Here is a 19,633-nt window from a genome sequence, read left to right on the forward strand (position 1 = left end):
TCACGATACCTCCTTGGGACTGACCTTTGGGACCCACAGCTACAGCGCTGCACCCTGCTGCTTCATTCTGCTACTGTGTATCTTGACCTCTGGTATCAGTACTGGCTGCATTGGTCGAGTTCATAAACAAAGCAAAACCTCTTTGATACTGAATTCACCATCCCTGTCAGGACAAATCTTCCCTTCAGCAGCTTCTACTGATAGTTCTGCTTTCACACTGTGGTCCTCCCCAAGCTTCTACTGCACCATAACTGCAGTCTTGACTCACTGGTCCGCTCATTATCCACATTCCTTCCCAGACAAATCAAGTTCTTCATTACATTTGAAGGTTGATGAGAATAATGTGTTGGACAATGCCCATTGGTGGTGGATGCTAAGCCAGCCATCACCCTTGGAGAATGTGTGGATATATGCTGAACTAATCTGAATGGCTATTTCAATGGGGCCAAGTGTCAAGCAGCAAACACATACAGGTGGCCACCAATAACATGACCATGAAATATTATACCATGTAGCATGTAGGTACAGCTTCCATAACTATGTCTTGCTTTTTGGAACAGATGCATCAGATTATATCACATCTGTACTATCGTATCACATTGTGGATAAGGATAGAGCAGCAGCGGGGCAGACTCCTTCTGTCACAGGCAAAAAGTCACTCACAAGTGGCCTCTTCCCACAACCTGCCAGTGACCCATTTTCCAATTTTTAGTTTAATATGACAGCTCCCTAATGACCTAATTTTCAAGCCCCGGTCCTTCCAGGAAAAGAACTGGATAGGCAAGGAAACCTTCTATTCCACTAAATGCTGCACATTATTACATTCTATCCATTGCAAGCTGATGATTCCTAATGGGTCTGAAAGCTCTCTCTGAGTGGAACACCCAAACAGCCCTAGGTTTTACCAATTACCTGAGCTAAACAGTGGTATGGTTTCACTTGCCTTGGGGGGGGGCACTTTTCCAAGCATATTCAGGAGAAGTAAGAGCCCCCAATTATCCAGAGATTCTCTTCCTTACTTTCAATCCATTTCTGTCTATTATAATTAAATACCTCAGAGACTGAAGGAGACAGACTGTAGGAAATTAATTACATTATCAAAACCACTGAAGGTGAACTGATTTAGGTGACTCAAGTGGCTGACAACCTATTCATGACCTTACTCAAAATAACGGCATTAGAGATTTGCAATCTGCCTTCTTTCTGAACTTCAAGAAGTTTACCTCTGTGGGGGTACGGTGGGTGTGTTCACAGCTTCTCTGGCAGCCCCCCTCCCCAATTCTAGTTGCAGAACCTGGTTACAACTCTTATTCTGTAATCAGGGTTTTAAGGTTGAGCGGCAGAAGTCCAAAGAGGCCTCCTGGTCCAAAGTGCTGTTACTAACACACAAATCCAGAGGAGTTAGCCATGCAGGCATCTTCGTCATGCATCTGATGAAGACAGCTGTGGCTCTCACGAGCTTATGCTACAATAAAGTTGGTTAGTCTTAAAGGTGCTACTGGACTCTTTGCTATGTTACTAACAGTATCATTAAGCAAAACACACAGCTCTTGCAGGAGAAATGTATTAGAATTAAAGAGCTTGGACCAAACACATTTGATGGCGAGGGGTCAGTTTCTTCACAGATGATAACCTTGTGGAACTGTACACTACAGAACTTTAATGCAACCTGGAGCAGACCAAAATCCTGTAGGAGTGCAGCATGTGGTCTACTACCCAGGATGCAGAGGCACAATATTGAGCACCCTTGAACTTTCAACCTTAGCAGAGTTACCTGCAGTAGAACGCAAGTAACTTAGCCAGCACTAACCTAAAGAATTTCGTCTCGGCAACCAACAGTTATAACCCAACGTCTTATCAGGCTTCAGATCAGGATGCAAACCATCCGTCCAGCAGAAGTGCACCCAGACAGTGTCAAGTTGAGAAAGTTTATGGCCATTTAGCACAGTTCGCTGATTTGGACAATCGGCCTTAAGTTGTCTACGAACTGCATACTAAAGGATACGCAACAAATCCAAAAGTCATCTACATGAAAGCAAAAGTGGACTTCACAAGGCAGTGATGCACCAGTGCTGTCAATCATTACTGAGCAAAGAGGTGCACTAACATCACCGCTTTGAGGGGAGACCCTCTACAGTTCAAAGAGTTTGGAGTAAGAACCATGGAGAACGGATGGTTCTTTTTTAAAAAAATCAGTATGCAGAGAAAGAGAGATTGGCTAAAAAGGTAGATATTTTCATCTCAAGAAGGATGTGTGAATCAGAGTATTCCATCTGAAGTAAGGAGTCTCCTCTAAACTATTGCCTGAGCAGAGATAATACTTGCTGTAGAAAGCATGGATAATGGGCCAAGTAGTCCTTGACAGGTTTTATGGATTAGCCCACAAATAGCCAATATAAGAATACTAGAAAAGGTTAAGAAAGTTTTATTTGGATACGTAAAAAAATACGTGCTGTAGAACTATTAATGAATTTTCTTGCCTGCAGTTAAAACTATTATTTTATCTGCCAAAAAAAAACCACAAGACTGCACACCTTAAGAAGAATGGTTGCATTAATTAATTATTAGGATTTTACTTCAATTAAATCGTCCTATGGCTTTGTGTGGGTTTGATAACTGGAAATTGTTTTGCACAACATTGGAATCTTTATGATACAAGTTCTCAGACTGATTTTCTTTTCTAGAAGGAATCTAAGGAAATTACGATAAATATCTAAGAATTTTTTACCTCCATGTGTTGGCATCTGGATCGAATACTTCAATGGTCTTCAAGTATGTTGTTCCATCAAAGCCTCCCACAGCCATGAGCTGTCCATTCACCACAGCAAGGCCAACCTAGATGACAACAGTCACATTACAGTGTTTTAAAAAAAATTATAGAGTTCTGCTAAAGGCATCTGTCAAAGGACTGTGTATAGATTCAAGTATGTACTAGACACCTCTCTTGATGGAAGAGTGGTTGGTAACGGCTCATAAGTTGAATCCAAACCTTGTTTTCCACCAGCAGAAGAGGACTACTAGCAGCAGAGAAAGTGGGGGCAGTTTTTGCCACTCCCCCAGCCCACCTCTGTACCTAGCAGTGTTTGGGAGTCTCCTGCCTTCTGGAAGCAGCATCTCAGGGCATGCACTGAGCTACAGTGGTGGTGGTGGGGCAAGAAAGTTCCAGTTTGCAAACAGAGCTCTGTTCATAGTGTTTTAGAAGCAGCAGGATGAATGGGTTTCCTCTAGCTAATTTGTTGATCAGTCTATTTGTCTAAGCATCCTGTCTAAATTCCATGACCAGAAGTGCAATGTCCCCATCTCCCCCCCTCTAAAGCAGTTCAGAATGCCCCATGAAATGCTATTCCTAAGGGACAGGTGACCCCCTCCACCAGGAGCAACACAAGGCAGGAGCTGGAGGCTGTTGCAAGACAAGTAAATTGCCCCCCTTCACACATGCAAATGTTCTCAACAGGATCCAACCTACACACTACAAGATAGTTATAATTTACAGACAGGGAAAAAGGATCCATCTCTGCCTAACTCTTGAGCATACACACAGAGCCTAACAGAAAGGGTTGGATCCTACAGAGGATTCCTCCAAATACTCACTTCCCCTTCCCTCTACAGGCCTCTGACTCCACCCTCATGTCATTCCTGGGGTTTTGGCCTATACCCTAGAAGCAACATTTTAGGGGATATTTGGGCTACAGATATCCCTTCCATCAGCAGAAACCTTCCACAGAATCCAAGCCATATAGGCACAGGCCGCCATATCCTTTAAATCCACCCCCCTTTTTGAGGGATGAGGACTGCTCAGGTCATACAGCTGTGGATAGAGCCGACTTAAACAGGGCATCCAATGTGCATGATTTTCCCTTTGTTAAACTCATTAAAAATGTTATGGTAGTATCTGAGCACCCTGCCCATGAGAAAGACCCACTTACTACTGATATAATGCATATTGGTGTAGTACTGTGCTTTTCAGTCTCTTTTGCCGTCTGAAAGTTTCAAATGGAAAGAGAGGTTGGAAGGAATACAAACTTGGGATATCAAAAATCTTAGCTCTGCAAGCTACATTTCCTCTTTCCCAAATGCTAAGCACTCAGGTCTCATCTATGGCCATGCAGGTATTCTTAGCCACAGTTAAGAATCACAGCAGCCTTCCTCACATACATTAGGGTCTAAGTAATGAAAGTTCAGTGACAATGGAGCCAGTGTGGTCAGAGTTTCAGGCTACCATCTGGAAGACCCAGGTTTGAAATCCCACTCTGCCATGGAAGCTTGCTGGGTGACTCAGGGCCAGTCACACATGTAAGGATGTAAGCCACTTTAGGTCCCCATCTGGGGAAAAGGTGGGGTATAAATGAAATAAAAAATAAGTAAACAGCAGCCAAATCAAACAAAGCTTACCCCGCTACGGCGTGATGTCATGGCCACCACAGGAGACCACTGGTTGGTCCTGGGGTTATATCGCTCAGCGCTGCTCAGTTCTGTAGTATCATCTCTACCTCCAACTGCATATATCATGTCTTGGTACACTGCACAACCTAGATGCTTACGCCGGGTGCCCATGGGTGCTATTGTATGCCAACGGTTTTCCTGGGGGTTGTAGCGTTCCACTGTGGAGAAGTCATGTACCACTGATTAAACAGTTGGGTTTTTTTGTTTAAGCCAAAGGAGCAATGAAACCCAAACCAACTATCAATGGCTGAAGAAAGCATTTGTCTATGGCTGAAGAAAGCATTTGCTGCTGGCGAAACGTCAGGAACTACAATGCCAAGACCACGGCAATACAGCCCAGAAAACCCACAACAACCATCATTTGTCTATTCCTATTTCTTTCCTTCAATAAGAAGATAAGAGCAGCCCTGCAGGACCAGACCAAAGATCTAATTCAGAATTTGATTCCAAATAGCAATCAGCTATGATGCTTCCAGAAGGTCCATTGGTAGAAAATGAGGGCCCTGTTGGACTGGATACCATGGATTCCTTTCTGCTAGCTGTAGTGCTTTCCTACAGTGCAGAGGGAGGGGGTCTACAGGAACTAATTCGACATATATTCTCCAGCAACTGGTATTCAGATGCTCGCTGCCTTTCAGTCTGGCTATTGTAGCAAATAGCAGTTGATCATCCATTCTCCCCGAAGAGAAGAACATCAAAGATGAGATCCTCCCCAAATCTGAGCAGGACAACTTGGTTAAAAAAACTGAAACAAACCCAGAGCTAAACTGTACTGCTGTCGATCAGGCACTATTGTTTTCTAAGCAACATCTTCCTTAAATAAGTCACATCAAAGATCTTCAGTAGCTTCTGATGGACAACCAGGGGACAGCAGGCTCATGCAAAGAGATAGCTCCTGTATGGGAAATACCTGTGTTCAGAGGAGATGTCCCATCAGAGCCCCCAACAGCATAAAGGAAGCCTCCAAGTACAGCCACAGCCACTCCTAGGCGCCTGGTACTCATGGAAGCCACTCGAGTCCATTTGTTCTCTTTTGGGTCATACCTGAAGCAAGACACCAAGATTGTCTCCTCAACAATTCCTTCTCCTTCTGAAATCATTCAGGCAAGTTACATTTTGTTCTTCCCTCCCTGCTCTTTAAAATATATATATATATATACCTTTCAACAATATTGAGGCAAGAGACGCCATCCTGGCCACCCACAGCATACAGGTAGCCACCAAGAACTGCCACCCCGACACTGGTCCTGCAAGTGCTGGTGGGTGCCACGTCACTGCTCCACTGATTTGTCTTTGGGTCATATCTAGAAAGAGCAACAAATGTCAGATCTTCATTCTAACCCTCCCTACAGTTCTCAAGCTATACTTACAAGTTTCACATATGGAAAGCCTTTTCTCATTCGCAAAATGCACATGGTTTGTTCGTGACATCTGAATGCAGCTACTGTGCATGGCAAGGATAAGCTGAATAGTAGATCAGTGTTATTCCACTCAGTATCTAGAGTTCTTGATAGCCTGTAATACTGAGATCTGTTAAGCAGGGGGCAGGTGCAATTTGGGTTTTTTTAAGCACTGGTAACAGTCTGGAAGTTGCTTGCAGAGAGTACATTCACACCGCTGTCTCCTCTAAAGAGCAGATGTTACAGATCTTTGCTCTTTTTCTGAATAATATAGTCTATATCAACAGGAATCGTTTACTGAAAGCATCAACATAGTTTCTACAATAAAGGAAGAGAGTCTTGCTTTTTAAAAAAAAACCCTATTATCTCAACTGGCACAAAGATTTCCTAAGGGTGCAGTTTGCCACTCTGTCTCTAGGGCTTGATTTAACAGGGCATCTGTTGCAGAAAGAAGTTACTGGTGCAATGCTGAACATGTCCAAGATCTCATTTAAGACGGACAACTATGAGTGCAACTCTGCTACATGTGCAATATTAGCACATCAATGCATCACCTGCCTGGGCTACATGCCCATGTAGAGCCTGTGGGCCCAGTTTAAACAACACTCTGCTTACATGGTACCTCATTGGTAAGGGTTTTTTTTGCCCTGCTACCATAATGTTCAAATCAGGCCTCAGACTGGTATAACTGCATGATGGTTTGAATAAAATTAAGGCATTTATGCTTCTAATGTAATATATAAACCAAACTGTGCAATTTTATGTATTAAAATTATATATAACACATTTATGCTCTTAAAATAGCAAAGTAAGTTCATATCTGATTAGAAAAGAAGTGTTGCATATATTTAAACCCCTCCTCCCGCCCAAATTTCAACTTTTTCCCTGGAAAGAAAACAAAAAATGGCTTCAGCATTTCCAGGAATCTTACATTTCTATATGAGAGCACAGATAACTGCGGCAAGATACATTCTGTCCAGGAGACTCCGCTGGGAATTAACCAGAACTACATACAACAGACACCTCTGGTGCAGCCAGATGCAGAGCTGGACGTATGAGGTATCGGTTGCTATTATTCCAGCCAGCAGATAAGCATCAGGGAGCCTGAAATTTTGTCTTGTGCAAATAACTCACCGCTCTACACTGTTAAGATAGGAGGAGCCATCATGGCCCCCCACTGCGTACAGAAGGTCGTCCAAGACACTGACACCAACACCGCACCGCCTTTTGCTCATGGAAGCCACCATCCGCCACTCATTGGTTTGAGGATCGTAACGCTCAACGCTAGAAATTGCGTCCCCACTGCACCAGCCGCCCACTGCGTCAGTCAAATTAGAAAGCAATTGGTGGAAAAGCACAATATCATTTTTAAATAAGGTAAGAGAGAAACAAAGCTCAGTAAAAACACACACACATCCTCCTTTTACTTGCCAATGCATGGGTAGGTTGAATGCTTCCTGAAAGAAGACCCTCTATTATTCATGCTAAAAATAAAGAACTGATTGAATCCCATGGATGTTATTTATTTAGCTATTTACACCTTGCTTTCTTCTCCAGTGGGAACCCAAAGGTTGCCTTAACATCCTCTCCTCTTCTCCATTTTATCCTCACAACAACCTTGTCATGTTGGTTAGATTGAGTGTGTGTGTCCAGTCCAAGGTCACCAATCAAGCTTCCATGGTATAGTGAGGATTTGAACCTGAGTCTCCCAGATCCCTGATACTCTAACCACTATGCCTTGTTGAGTCTTGAGCCTCTTGTGTCAAATAAAGGCTTCTGTTCCCAGAGGAAAGTGTCACTGAGAGTGGGTTAGATCCATGAGATCTAACCCACTAAATAAACACTGGCTTCATGAGCTGCTGATTCTCCATTATCCCATACTCCAATTGATCTGAGAGAAGCTGTGTTGTTCTAATGATGTTTCCCCTTACGTGTGGCTATAGAAAGAGGTCATACATGTTCTCTTTTTGTCCCGCCTCTTAAATGCCAGCATTGGATTAGTGCCACAATCCATAAATTTTTATGCACATGCAAGGATCTCTGCACACTCACCAGAGGCCAGTTGAGGGTTCATGATGTGTTTGGGGTGAGGGGAGAAGGTGGCAGAAGAAATTGAAGAGAGGAGGATTCCAAATTAAAACCTAAGAAAAATGTGCCTATATAATACAAATCACTTTCTGTCAAGGGAATGGAAATTGGTGCAGAAGATTTGGATAAAGATCAGAAATATTTTATTATACATGCAGTGACAGCAGCAAGAATTCTACTAGCATTTTATTGGAAAAGACCAGTAATATCCCAGCAGGAGGAGCTAATAGCAAAAATAATGGAAAATGCGGAACGAGACAAATTGACTTTACTAATGAAAGGACAAATGGAAGAAGACTTTGCTGCGCCATGGACCCCATTCTACAACTGGATGAGAAATAAATCTAAGGACCCGAATGTTGTAATTATATGATGGCAATATTGTAACTTTTTACTAAATCAGAGTTATATGATGAGCCCTGGAAAATGTAGATAAGTAGAGTGATGTTTCAAGCAGAATGTATGCTACTTTTGAAACTTGTTCCCCTCTTTCCCCTATCCCAAATGGAAACTAATAAAAAAAAATTTTTTTTTTAAAAAGGAAATTGGTGCAGGAGACATTAGAATCAACGGAAACAGGTACATAGTCAACAAGAGTTATGTTCCCAAAGCCTTATTCAACTATTTGTCAATACACACAACCCCTTTAAATAGTGGCAGAAATAGCGTAACCTGGGCCTGGTTTATAGGGAAGTGACCACAGCCCAGTGTTAGAACATGTACTTTACAGGCATACAGTCACAGGTTCTGGCACTTCCAGCTGAAAGGGTCTCAAATAACAGAGCTGGGAAAGACAGACCTCTGAGAGCAGCTGCCAGTCTCAAGAGACATTACACAGCACTGGCCTTCAGGACTGGTCAGGATGCTGATCTTCCTTTTTTCCACTTCAATCTTGGGTTGTTGAATGTGGAGAGCAAACAGGGCATGGGCAGTACATCCTGCCCTTTGGGTGCTCCCACATGCAGCTGGATTAGATACATCTTGACCTGCTCCAGAAAGGCAGTCATGCCGTTTGCTGCCATCTACTTCAACCACAGTATGATTGTAACAATGCGCCAACACGTTTCACTGACTGAACATTGGAGAAAGCAGCTCCCTATTTTTAAGGGTTGCTTTTGTTTTCTTTGGGACTTTCAACTCCCACCACATACACACACACAGCTCCTCTCTCTTTCCATGTGACACGTTTGAGAGAGAATAGTCTACGTTAAATATAACTGTGGCAAAGAGGGACACGTCTTTTTCTCGCTAGTTAGGGAAGCCAACTGTGACCTTGGTCTAAAACTAAGCCAAGGGACATCTTGGTTGTCATGGTACTCTGTTGGCAAAAGAATGCCTTCTCCATCCCTTCTCCATCTTACCACTTCTATGGTCACTTGAACATACCTGCAAAGAGCACTTCCCCACAGCGGATGGGTTTGCGTGGACGAGTTCTTGGTCCCTGCATCAGTGGACGCTCTTGGGGCAACAGGAGATAGTTCTTGGCTTCATCCACTAGGTCTCTGCATGAGACAGCTGGGTCATACATTTATACTCGCCAAATTACCGGACAGGCCAGCCAGGCCTTGCTCCAAGAGCAAAGAGCCCCATTCAACACTTAAAAGTCAAACCAACTACGAACAGACACATGGTATATATGATTCAAAGTGCTTCCGCTACTTCTGCCGGGGCTGCAAGACTAAGATGTTCCGCCAAGCTTATGGCTGAGCCCAGTCCAATAGTCATCCAGAAAGCCTCCCAACCGGCCTCCCATCAGGGGGGGCATGTGATCATCTGCCCCCCTCCATGAGTTACAGTTTGACTGAAAGGCCTGTTCCCCCTCCTTTTTGCCCACCCCTCTGTGTATTATTGGCAGGGGTGGGGTGTACAGTTACTGTCTGGGAGGGGTGTTAACAGGAATTCCATGGTTTTATTGAAGTTTTAATGTAAATTATGTTTTACTGTTGTAACCCACCCTGAGCCCACTTGCAGGGAGGGCGGGATGGAAGTTACAAATATTCTGAATACTCAGTTTAACAGTGCAATTGTAAGCAGTTACATCCCTCTATGCCCCCTGAAAGGAGTAACTCTGTTTAGGATTGCATTGTAAAAGCAGCCATTTAAAATCAAAAGCAATGTACTGTGGGGAGGACAATTCACAGACAGCCCCTCATAAATCCTGATAAGTTTTTCACCTGTTGACATGATCCTAGTAGCTCTAAGCTTTCAACAAAAAAGTCATAGACCAAGATTATTCCAACCATAAGTAGTTGGAACAAGTTAAAAATGCTAATTGCTCAATTTGTCTGAATGAAATGCAAGTGAAAGAATGTGTCTAACATTTGAAAGAAGATTTGTGCTAGGAAATAGAAAATATAGGGATATGTATATATTTAGAGTTGCTAGCATAGACAGTGCTTACTGTGTTGGCCACAGAATCTTAAAGTGATATTTTTAGTGGATCAACCCATTTATTTATTTTATTTATATAAAATGTTTATATGCCACCTTTCCACCAAACAGGGTCCCCAAGGCAGCAGATATCGGGTATTAAACATTTAAAACAGTATTATAAATATAAATATTTAACAATACAACAAAAAACACATTAGCAAAGAGGAGGAGAAACTGAGCATCCGGTCAAATTTTCTGCATAAATTAAATTGGAAAGCAAACTGGAAAGCAAACCTAATGCATCTGTGTTATTAGCATGCTAACACTTGCACTTCTCCAGAAGATTTCACCCCCACCCCACCCCCAAATCTTAATGGTTTCTTCATCAAGGGCAACTTGCCTGCACTCTTCATCACTTTTAATTAGCGGATCCGAGCCAACGGTGCCCACCAGGAACTTTGGACTGAGCAGAGGCAGCCGGACATGTTGCAACACCTGTGAACAGAAAATAGTTGAGGAAGAAATAGAGCTACAGCAGGGGCACAGAGGAGACCTAGCAAACACCACCATTTGCAGACAGCCTGTTGACCTTAGCTGTAGGTCTGGTTACCAGGAGCAAAAAAGCATCAAGCTTCATTCAGATACAGTGCCAAAGTGTTACTGGCACTAAGCTCTCGAATGTAGCTGCCGACGGTTTAAAGCAGGTATTTAGTTCTCTGTCCTCTCAGCACTCAAGTTTTTCATGAATTTGGTGTGCAGCAGTATGAAGGCTGAGCACCCAAGAGGGTGCCCTGTATCTTTCCTCTAGGGCCGCTCTCTCCCAGAAGGCCACAGAGACGGTGATAACTCTGATAGAATCTGCCAGGACGCCCCACTCACTCTTGCAAGCTACTAGTGGAGCAAGATAGGGCGATGCTCTCAGTACGCCAGGGAAGCAACTCTCACTTCCTTGTTTACAGAAGACTTTGAAAGCGGCAAAGAAAACTTGGTGCAGCTAAGGGACCAACAACGCCCTCTCATCCCTTCCTACCAGCCAAGAATAAGTGGGAGAAGGAGGACTGAGCACTCAGGAAATTGACATATTCGGCTAGTTCACATCATTCTCTGATTGTCCTTTTTGTTTCTCTCTCCTCCAATCCCTCCATTTTGATGTGTCCCGCTGAAGTGTGCCCTCTCACAAGAAGTCATTCAGAGAGAGACCCCCTCCCTATGGTTCTCCTGCCTGCCTGAGGAGGGGCCTTCCTAATATCAGCTGGCCTGCCACTAGGAAAGCATAACGCTGTTTAAATATTTTTAATTTTTTTTAAAAAAGGCCAGCACTTGTTAACCATTCCAATGACTTAGCAGCAGGGTTGCCACCCTCTAGCGGGGCCTGGAGTTCTCTCAGAATTACAACTGACCTCCAGACTACAGAGGTCAATTCCCCTGCAGGAAATGGCAGCTTGGCATATGAACTCTATATGACAGTTGCATTCCTGCTGATCTTCCCCATCCCTGGGCGCCCCCCCCCCTCAAAACTCCATGAATTGCCCAAGTAGGAGTTGGCAAGCCGTCTTTGCCTTTCTACCCTATAGAAGATAGGAGTAAGTTTACGACTGTTGTCTTATAAGCTGCTAGAAACCATTTGGTTTTAATGTTGATTATTTTTTACATTTTAGGTAAAATGCATTCTATTGTGATTTTATTTATATGCATGTAATTATATTTGTATTCATGTATTTTTTTTGGTTTTTTAATGAAAGGTTTTGGATTGTGAAGGCCTATGGCCATATACAATAATTTCAAACAAACAAGAGTAAGTTTACTTCTTACAGGCCAAATTTTGTCTGCACCTTTTGTTGCAGTTCCTGATGGGAAAAGGCTAAAAGCAAAAACGGAGAGCTGGGGGGGGGGGTGGAATAAGCTGAACATTCATGGAAGGCTCCTGGAATATACTGAAAGGGATCCGCTTCCCTCAGGGAGCCAGTTTGGTGTAGTGGTTAAGAGTGCGGGACTCTAATCTGGAGAACCGGGTTTGATTCCTCACTCCTCCACTTGAAGGCAGCTGGGTGACCTTGGGCTAGTCACAGCTCTCTGGAGCTCTCTCAGCCTCACCTACCTCACAGGGTGTTTTGTTGTGGCGATAATAGTAACATACTTTGTAAACCGCTCTGAGTGGGTGTTAAGTCATCCTGAAGGGCGGTATATAAATCGAATGTTATTATTATTATTATAGAGTCAACCTCACTCCATGACTACGGCCATGCGTAAAGACCTTCCCTCTTTTCCTTTCTTATCTTCCTGCACTTTTGTAACTTAGATGGCTCTCTCTCTTACATTATGTAGAGAGCACGATTGCTATATTTAACTAAGGAGATGTTTGTTATGGTAAAGGCACCCCTATCCACAGACTCCCATAAAGTATAGCTACCTGGGGGAGCTGAGGCCGCCTCTCCTGAATGCTGTATTTCACCCAAGCCATCACGGCATTGAACACCTGCTCTTCGCTTCGGACGTTGAGCTCGTCACTGGAAATGATGTCGATGAGCTGGTTGGCTGGAAGCAGCATGAACTCCTCGCTCTCCATCACCTGAGCAGAAAGGTGAGAAACACAGGATCAGGGGAGCTATCAGAAGCGTTCACAAGACAAAGCGCAGGACCACAGAGCCCTCAGGCACCCTCTGCTCCCGCAGCCTTCACTAGAGGCAGGATGGTGCAGGCACCTCACAAGTCCATGCCTCATCAACACTGGTCAACTTTACAACAAATGAGACAAGTCAAAGTTAGCCCAGGCCAGCAGGCAGAATGATTCGCTGAACATCTGGAAGGCTTCGTTTCAGATCCTTGCCACCTACAAGCTTATGAGCAGTGTTCTAATAAGCAGGTCACTATTGCAGCCTCAGGAAATAGACTACTAATCTTAACAGGGTATAGAGGATAAAGGAGGCAATGCTCTAAGTGATTTACCGTGCAGTCCTAAACAGAGTCACCCTCTAAGTCCACCGATTTTAATGGACTTTGAAGGGTGTGACTTTTTAGAACTGAGCTGTTGAAGTCTTCCGTTCGGCCTTTTCCAAGTTGATAGGAAGATTCTTAAATGGTGGGAGGGAAACTGAACATCTGAACAGAAACCAGCACCAGCTGATAAAGCAGTGTTACTTGCAACGCAAGCAAAATCCCAAAATGAAACAAGCCTCAAATAAAAATTACCCCAATGCTGCCGATAAATGTGAAAAGCCTTCCTGGCCTTGGTTTGCAGCTGAAGACAGAGTGTCTCAGGACAAGGAGGTGGGCTCATTTGATTCCCCCCCTCCCATCCATCTCTTTTGCATTCTCTCTAAATATACACACAGGGCATGAGTGCAAACACACTTCAGAGGAAACAAGAGACTCCTAAAAAACCTCCGGGGACTGAACGGCTGTGAAATATAAGCCCTTGACAATTTGCAAACATGTTAATAATTCCTAGGTCTAGGGTAGCAAGCACATTTATCAGAATGCACGAGAGGACCCAGAGAAGCTCTTCCATTTCCTTACACTTGGAACAGAGAAACGTTCATTGCCTAATTTCCCCAATGCAGGTCAGCAAACTGTAGGAGCTCTCTCTCTAGTTGCCTGGAAGGCCAAGGGACAGACTGGAAGGCCCAGGGACAGACCGCACAAGGCCCAAGCAATTTGTGACCCACAGCTTGATCAGCCTCTCATTTTTGCTCTTTGCTGGGGATTGCAAGAAGAAGGAGACCGCCAGCAAGCAGTAAGCCAGAATCTGACCTTCTTGGCAGGCAAGCTCATTTTTGACAACTTCTCAAAAAAAAAGGGGGGGGGGATTGCAGAAAATGATAACTAAGACTCTATACTGTGAGTACAGAACTGAAATTGGTACAGAGTGTGCAATTCCCTGTGATGGATTATATAACTACAGTTCAACCGCATAACTGTTGACTAAGATGACAAAACATACGTTAGTGTTGCTAAATTAATCCAGTGCAGAGACAGATTGATTTCCTGGTCTGTTTGCCTGCAACTGGGATTGTCAAGCACCTGGCAGGCTACCCTATATGTAGGATTACCAGTCCCCTGCTGGGGGTGGGGAATCCCTCACTCCCACCCTCGCCCCCACTTACCTGGCAGGTGGAGGAGAAACGTGCCTCCTGGGGATGCACTCCCAGGAGGTGCTGCACGCTCCCGTGGCCCCAATCGAACCACTGTGGAGTGCGTTCTCCTGCGCTCCTCAGCAGGCTGATTAGGAGCTGCATCAGCCCAAATCTGGCCCAATTCAGGCTGAAATGAGTCTGATTCAGCCCCCTGCAGAGCACAGGAGCGCTCCTGGAGCAGCTGCGGCCTGCGCAATGACATCACTTCCTGGACCTGACATCATCGTGTGGGCTGGGAGCATGCATGCACAAGGAAGAAGGGGGGAAGGTAAGTGCCAGGTCCCACACTTCCCACTGGGAGGACAGGAGGACCTGGCAACCCTACCTATATGGCTTCATAGGACCCAAAGCTTTGTAGACCTGCAAGACGTGGGGCAGCATGCCCTGCTCATAGAAGGCTAATCCAAACACATGGTAAAGGACTTAATCTTCATCAGCATCTGAGTTCTCTGCATGGTTCATTTTGCAGATGATTTCACACTAAGCTGCATAACTGACAATATCAAACCACACTGCTGGAAAGCAATCCATGCACAAGATGCACCCCAGTTAAGCCCATACAACTTAAGCACAGGCGCATTCTTAAGGGCTGCACCAGTTAGGGAATTCCTACCCAAGGATCTCTCTAAAATACAAACAAGAAACTCTGCTGCAAGATCTACCCATGCATGAGAGTGAAGTGGAAAAACTCTGGTAGACAAGTGGAACAACAATTTTATGGCACAGAGGCACAGCCAGTCGATCGTTTTTTCAAATGCCGAGAAAGCACACAAAAGTTCACGAGCTCAAAGCTAGGTTCATAGGGTATAGGGGAGGCGACTTAGTGCACAGAAAAGGTGGCAGTACAGGCAGTCTGAATCATATCATTTCAGAATGCCGATGGGCATTACTGTTTTTAAATGGTTACCTTTAAAAAGCTCCCTGAAATTTTTTAAAAAACCGAACGCAGAAAAAGTTTCTAATCCAGCTCTCTCCCTACTGCGTTGGCTTCATATTTGCAGACAGCTCTCCCATGTAGAAGAGCATTCAACAAAAATGTGATTTTTCAAAACCTGCAATCTGTAGTGGTTGCATCCACTCTTAACACCTCACTCCGCTGCACATGCAGATCAGAGCCACTCACCTCTTGAAAGTTATGTTGTGTGAACTTGTCAGCAATTCTCAGCAGCTCCCGGCATGAGTGGGTATCAGCAAACGCTCGGATGCCAAGGCAATTGGAAGGATCCAGTTGTCTTTTCAGGAACTCGCAACAGGCTTCTTGGATCTCAGCTAGTTGGAGGAGGCAGGCAGCTGGCAGTAAGGTCTGGACGTTACCCTCTTCTACTGTGATTTGGGAAGTGTACGCAAAATCAATCAGCAGCTCCATGGCCCTTTCATCAATGTCTCTTATCACTACCTCAGTCTGCCGACTCTCCGCAAGCTCCCCCGTAAACATAGCTCGGAAGTAAGGGCTGCAGGCTGATAAGATCACCCGGTGGGCATAGATCTTCTTGGCCCCCACAACCAACACCACGTCACACAGCTCTCGGTGCTTCCGTAGCAGGTTGATGACCTCCAGTGTCTGTCGAGGGTGCTTGTCCGAGATGTAAGGCATGCGAGCGGGCTGCGGCACCCCTTCCGGCAGCTTGTTGGGATCTCCGAGAGTGCAGCGGCTTGTGACGTCCATTCCGGTTTCGCCTGCTCGATTACTGGCACACCTGACAAAAGGTTACAAGGCCAACAGTAGTTGTACAATTTGCCAGCAGGTGACTTTGCACTTAAAATGAAACTGCATCACTTTGGATGTACACAACAGATTTTCACCAAAGCAGAGATACAGGATAAACTCCCTTAGAATGTCATTGAATTTTTGACATAAAATAGACTTGCAAAAGGAGAAATTGAAGATAGGGATTTAAACAGGCAGGAAAACGAGTGTGACCACCTAGGAGTCAATGCCCCCAATTAGTTGAATAGCTAGCATTCAATGGAATCTTCTGAAATGTGGCCTGATGATACCTTGAGCTACGTACAATCTCCCTGCCAAATTTCATATAGATAAGGGGAATCTTCTATGTTTTATAACACAAAAGAATTTTCAGACTATATACTGGCAGGACACTGAAAAGGCCAGTTGCTTTAATACAGCCACTCTTGTGTTGATCTAATTCTGTCTGCAAGATGCTCCCAACATTTCCATCTTAAGACTGACACAAGCTACAGAAGAGACATTTTGTTTCCCTATCCTTCAGCAATAGTTGGAGTTTTTCTTTCCCTGAACACCCAATCTGAGGAAGAGTTCCATCCCCATACTGCTAGGTGAACTTCAACTGGTTTTGTTCTTGTCAATCCTGTGAATTTTGTTCTAATGGTCCAATGGACATCCATCCCCGTCCGCCCCAAAGGAAGCAAACTACAAATAAAAGTGCTGTTTTAATTCTAGCTGTTCCCTGCCTTGGGTCCCAACTGGGAAAAAAGGCAACATACAAATATTTTAAACAAATAAACAGAGAGCCTCTCTATTGCCCTTTTGTCTGTTCCTTCTCAGGTAACACCTCACAGTGGCTTACGTGGTTTCTCCCATCCTCCATTTTACCCTCGCGATAATCCTGAGAGGGTGGTTAGGTTAAGAGAAAGGGCAACTAGCCCAACGCAACCCCATATGCTTCATGAGAGTAGAGGTTTGAGCCTGGGTCTTCCCAGTTCTAGTCAAACACTCTAACCTCCACACCACAGCGGCTCTCTTGGGTAAGTCCATGAAAAAGGCAGAGGTTTTCCTCCATTAACGTTCACTTTGCAGAACAACAGTTTTCGAACTTTCATATGCACAGAGAACTCTCGCCACACTGACTTGTGCCAGGGAACTCCACCACATTGGGGGAGATTCCAGCGCATGTTCTGCTGAAGCAAAGGGTTGGTCCCTGGCCTACAGACCTCGCTTGTCATTCCTGAGTTGAGTGCAACATAGGATATTCCCAACATGTCCCTGCAGCTGCTGCATATGGGGAAAGGACAGCAGTTGTAGAACACAATGTCATTACTAACCATCTAGCTGAGGAACCTGCAATAAAGTTCTGAAGAATCTAAGTTCCATGCTACACAGTGTGAAAGGCTGTTGCCTTGGAATGCCTCCCTCCTTCCACAAAAGGTAAAAATCCTACCTCATCAACCTTTTGGAGTTCTTTGAGAAGGTTAAAAAGCACAGGGATAAAGGCGATCTAGTAAATATTAGATACTTGGACTTTCAAAAGGCTTTTGACAAGGCCCTTCACCAAAGACTCCTGAGTAACCTTAGCAGGCATGGAATAAGAGGACAGGCCCTATTATGGATTAAAAATTGGTTAAAGAAGAAGCAGAGAGTGGGAATAAATGGACTGTGCTTTGCAAATACAGCAAGTTTTCAGTACCCTGGCTCCCAATATGTTACCAAGCCCAATTCAGGGTGCAGGTGTTAACTTATAGTGAAGCACTATATGGCTTGGAGCCAGCATACCTGAAGGACCACCTACTCCCACAACCGACTGCTACGGTCACCTTCTGAGGCCCTGATTTGGGTGCCTTGCCTTCAGATTAGGCAGCAGAAGGGGGGGGCAGCAATTGCCACCTGCCTAATACAAGATATTGTCAATCATAATGATGGTATGTTAACAGCACTAGTCTATATTAAGCACACAGAACTCCAACATTTGTAGGTGCACTAGACAAAGATTTTGACTTGTTAAGGTAGCTGCTTTCCCCACATTTGTGAATGAGCTGCTCTTGAAAGGCAAGTGGAAGATTGGAGACAAATTACAGATGAAGCCAGAGAGACAGACAGACAGACTCACTCATTTTTGCCAATACGTTGGGATTACAGACCGCCTTTAAATGCATGGCTAGTGAACAGGCAAAAAGAGCAGAGGACAAGGCCTGGCACTACAACAATTTTATAAGTACTGGGGTGGGGGTGGGGGGAGCTTGCGAACACACACTGCAGCCCTCAAATCAAGTCTGCACCATAGGCAGTGTTGCATTTGGATGCACTTGCTTCCTGTCCATTATCACAAGCACTGAAGAGGCAGCCATCTGTGCAACGCAGGCAATATTTTGCAAAATTTGGACTGAAATCACTGTGCAGGTCAAAAGTGGCACATCTGAGTAACACGTCAAGAACAGGTTAGCTTCACACAAGCACCTTCTCTCTCTGCTGTTTGTACTGACATTAGCCTACAATTTCGAAAAGTATGACCACGGGATGACAAGATGCACAAGGCTCAATACAATTTTTCTCACCCTAATGATGTGCTGCACCTTCCAAAATCCCCAAACACAACTATCAAAAAGTACAGGAGCCTTGTCTTATTCTGCATCTGAAGAAACACCAATTGCTCCCACTAGCCAATCTACAACTACCAGATAAGATGGAGAGATTCTGTCGTTTCCTTTCCACAACATTGGGAGGCGCTTCTCTTTCTCCTGAAGCAATACCCATACCCTGAAGGAAAGGACGCAATACGAATCTTTAAGCTAGTAGCTAGACAATCTACCAAACCTGGGAGTTATGGTTATTAAGTTTGGGGAGTCTCAAACACAAAGTTGTTCATGATTTGGAAAAGTCTTATTATGAAGTAGTTTGATACAGATAATTATTACCTACGTGGAAAGCGCCTCAGCATAACTCCTAGAATTTGTTTTAAATTCATTTTATTTTATTTATTTTTCAAATTGTTAGACTGCCTCTCCTTCAGAAAAGAGGCCCAAAGCAGTTTACAAACATTAAAAAACACAATAAACATTATACATTGAAAGACTAGAAAACATATCAACAAAACTGGGAAAAACCAAAAAAAGAGCGCAATCCCAACAGTAATTCCAAAAGTAAACAGCCAGAAGGCAGAAATTCCAACGCTGTGTCAGGGCTGGTTAAATACCTGCTGGAACAGTTCTGCCTTGCATGCCTTGAGGAACCTAGAAAGGTCCCACAGGACATGGATGTCAACGGAAAAAGCATTCCACCAGGATGGGGCCACCATAGAGAAAGCCCTCAATCTGGTGGAAGAGAGACAAAGTACTTGAGTTCTGGCCACCACCAGTAAGCTGCAAGATGGAGAATGCAGATATCATGAGGGATTGGTCCTTCAGGTATAATAGTCCCAGACCACTTACAGCTTTAACAATTAAAATGAGCACCTTGAATTTGATCCTGAATTTGAACTGGAAGCCAGTACAGCTGCCTCA

The 19,633-nt window shown here is 44.3% G+C and overlaps 1 protein-coding gene across 1 annotated transcript in view; it reads right to left on the reverse strand.

The window, feature by feature from the left end:
• Positions 1 to 19,633, reverse strand: part of KLHL20 (kelch like family member 20) — a 35,865-nt gene that overhangs the window by 6,764 nt on the left and 9,468 nt on the right. The window contains exons 4-12 of the mRNA XM_054981422.1: positions 15,561 to 16,134; positions 12,715 to 12,873; positions 10,705 to 10,799; positions 9,318 to 9,433; positions 6,978 to 7,161; positions 5,604 to 5,747; positions 5,354 to 5,487; positions 4,393 to 4,601; positions 2,729 to 2,835 (exon numbers count right to left, since the gene is read on the reverse strand). Of these exons, the coding sequence (XP_054837397.1) occupies positions 2,729 to 2,835; positions 4,393 to 4,601; positions 5,354 to 5,487; positions 5,604 to 5,747; positions 6,978 to 7,161; positions 9,318 to 9,433; positions 10,705 to 10,799; positions 12,715 to 12,873; positions 15,561 to 16,134 (1,722 nt within the window). The remainder of the gene's footprint in view (positions 1 to 2,728; positions 2,836 to 4,392; positions 4,602 to 5,353; positions 5,488 to 5,603; positions 5,748 to 6,977; positions 7,162 to 9,317; positions 9,434 to 10,704; positions 10,800 to 12,714; positions 12,874 to 15,560; positions 16,135 to 19,633) is intronic.

This window comes from Eublepharis macularius, chromosome 5 (assembly GCF_028583425.1).
Source record: "Eublepharis macularius isolate TG4126 chromosome 5, MPM_Emac_v1.0, whole genome shotgun sequence".
Lineage (NCBI taxonomy): Eukaryota > Metazoa > Chordata > Lepidosauria > Squamata > Eublepharidae > Eublepharis > Eublepharis macularius.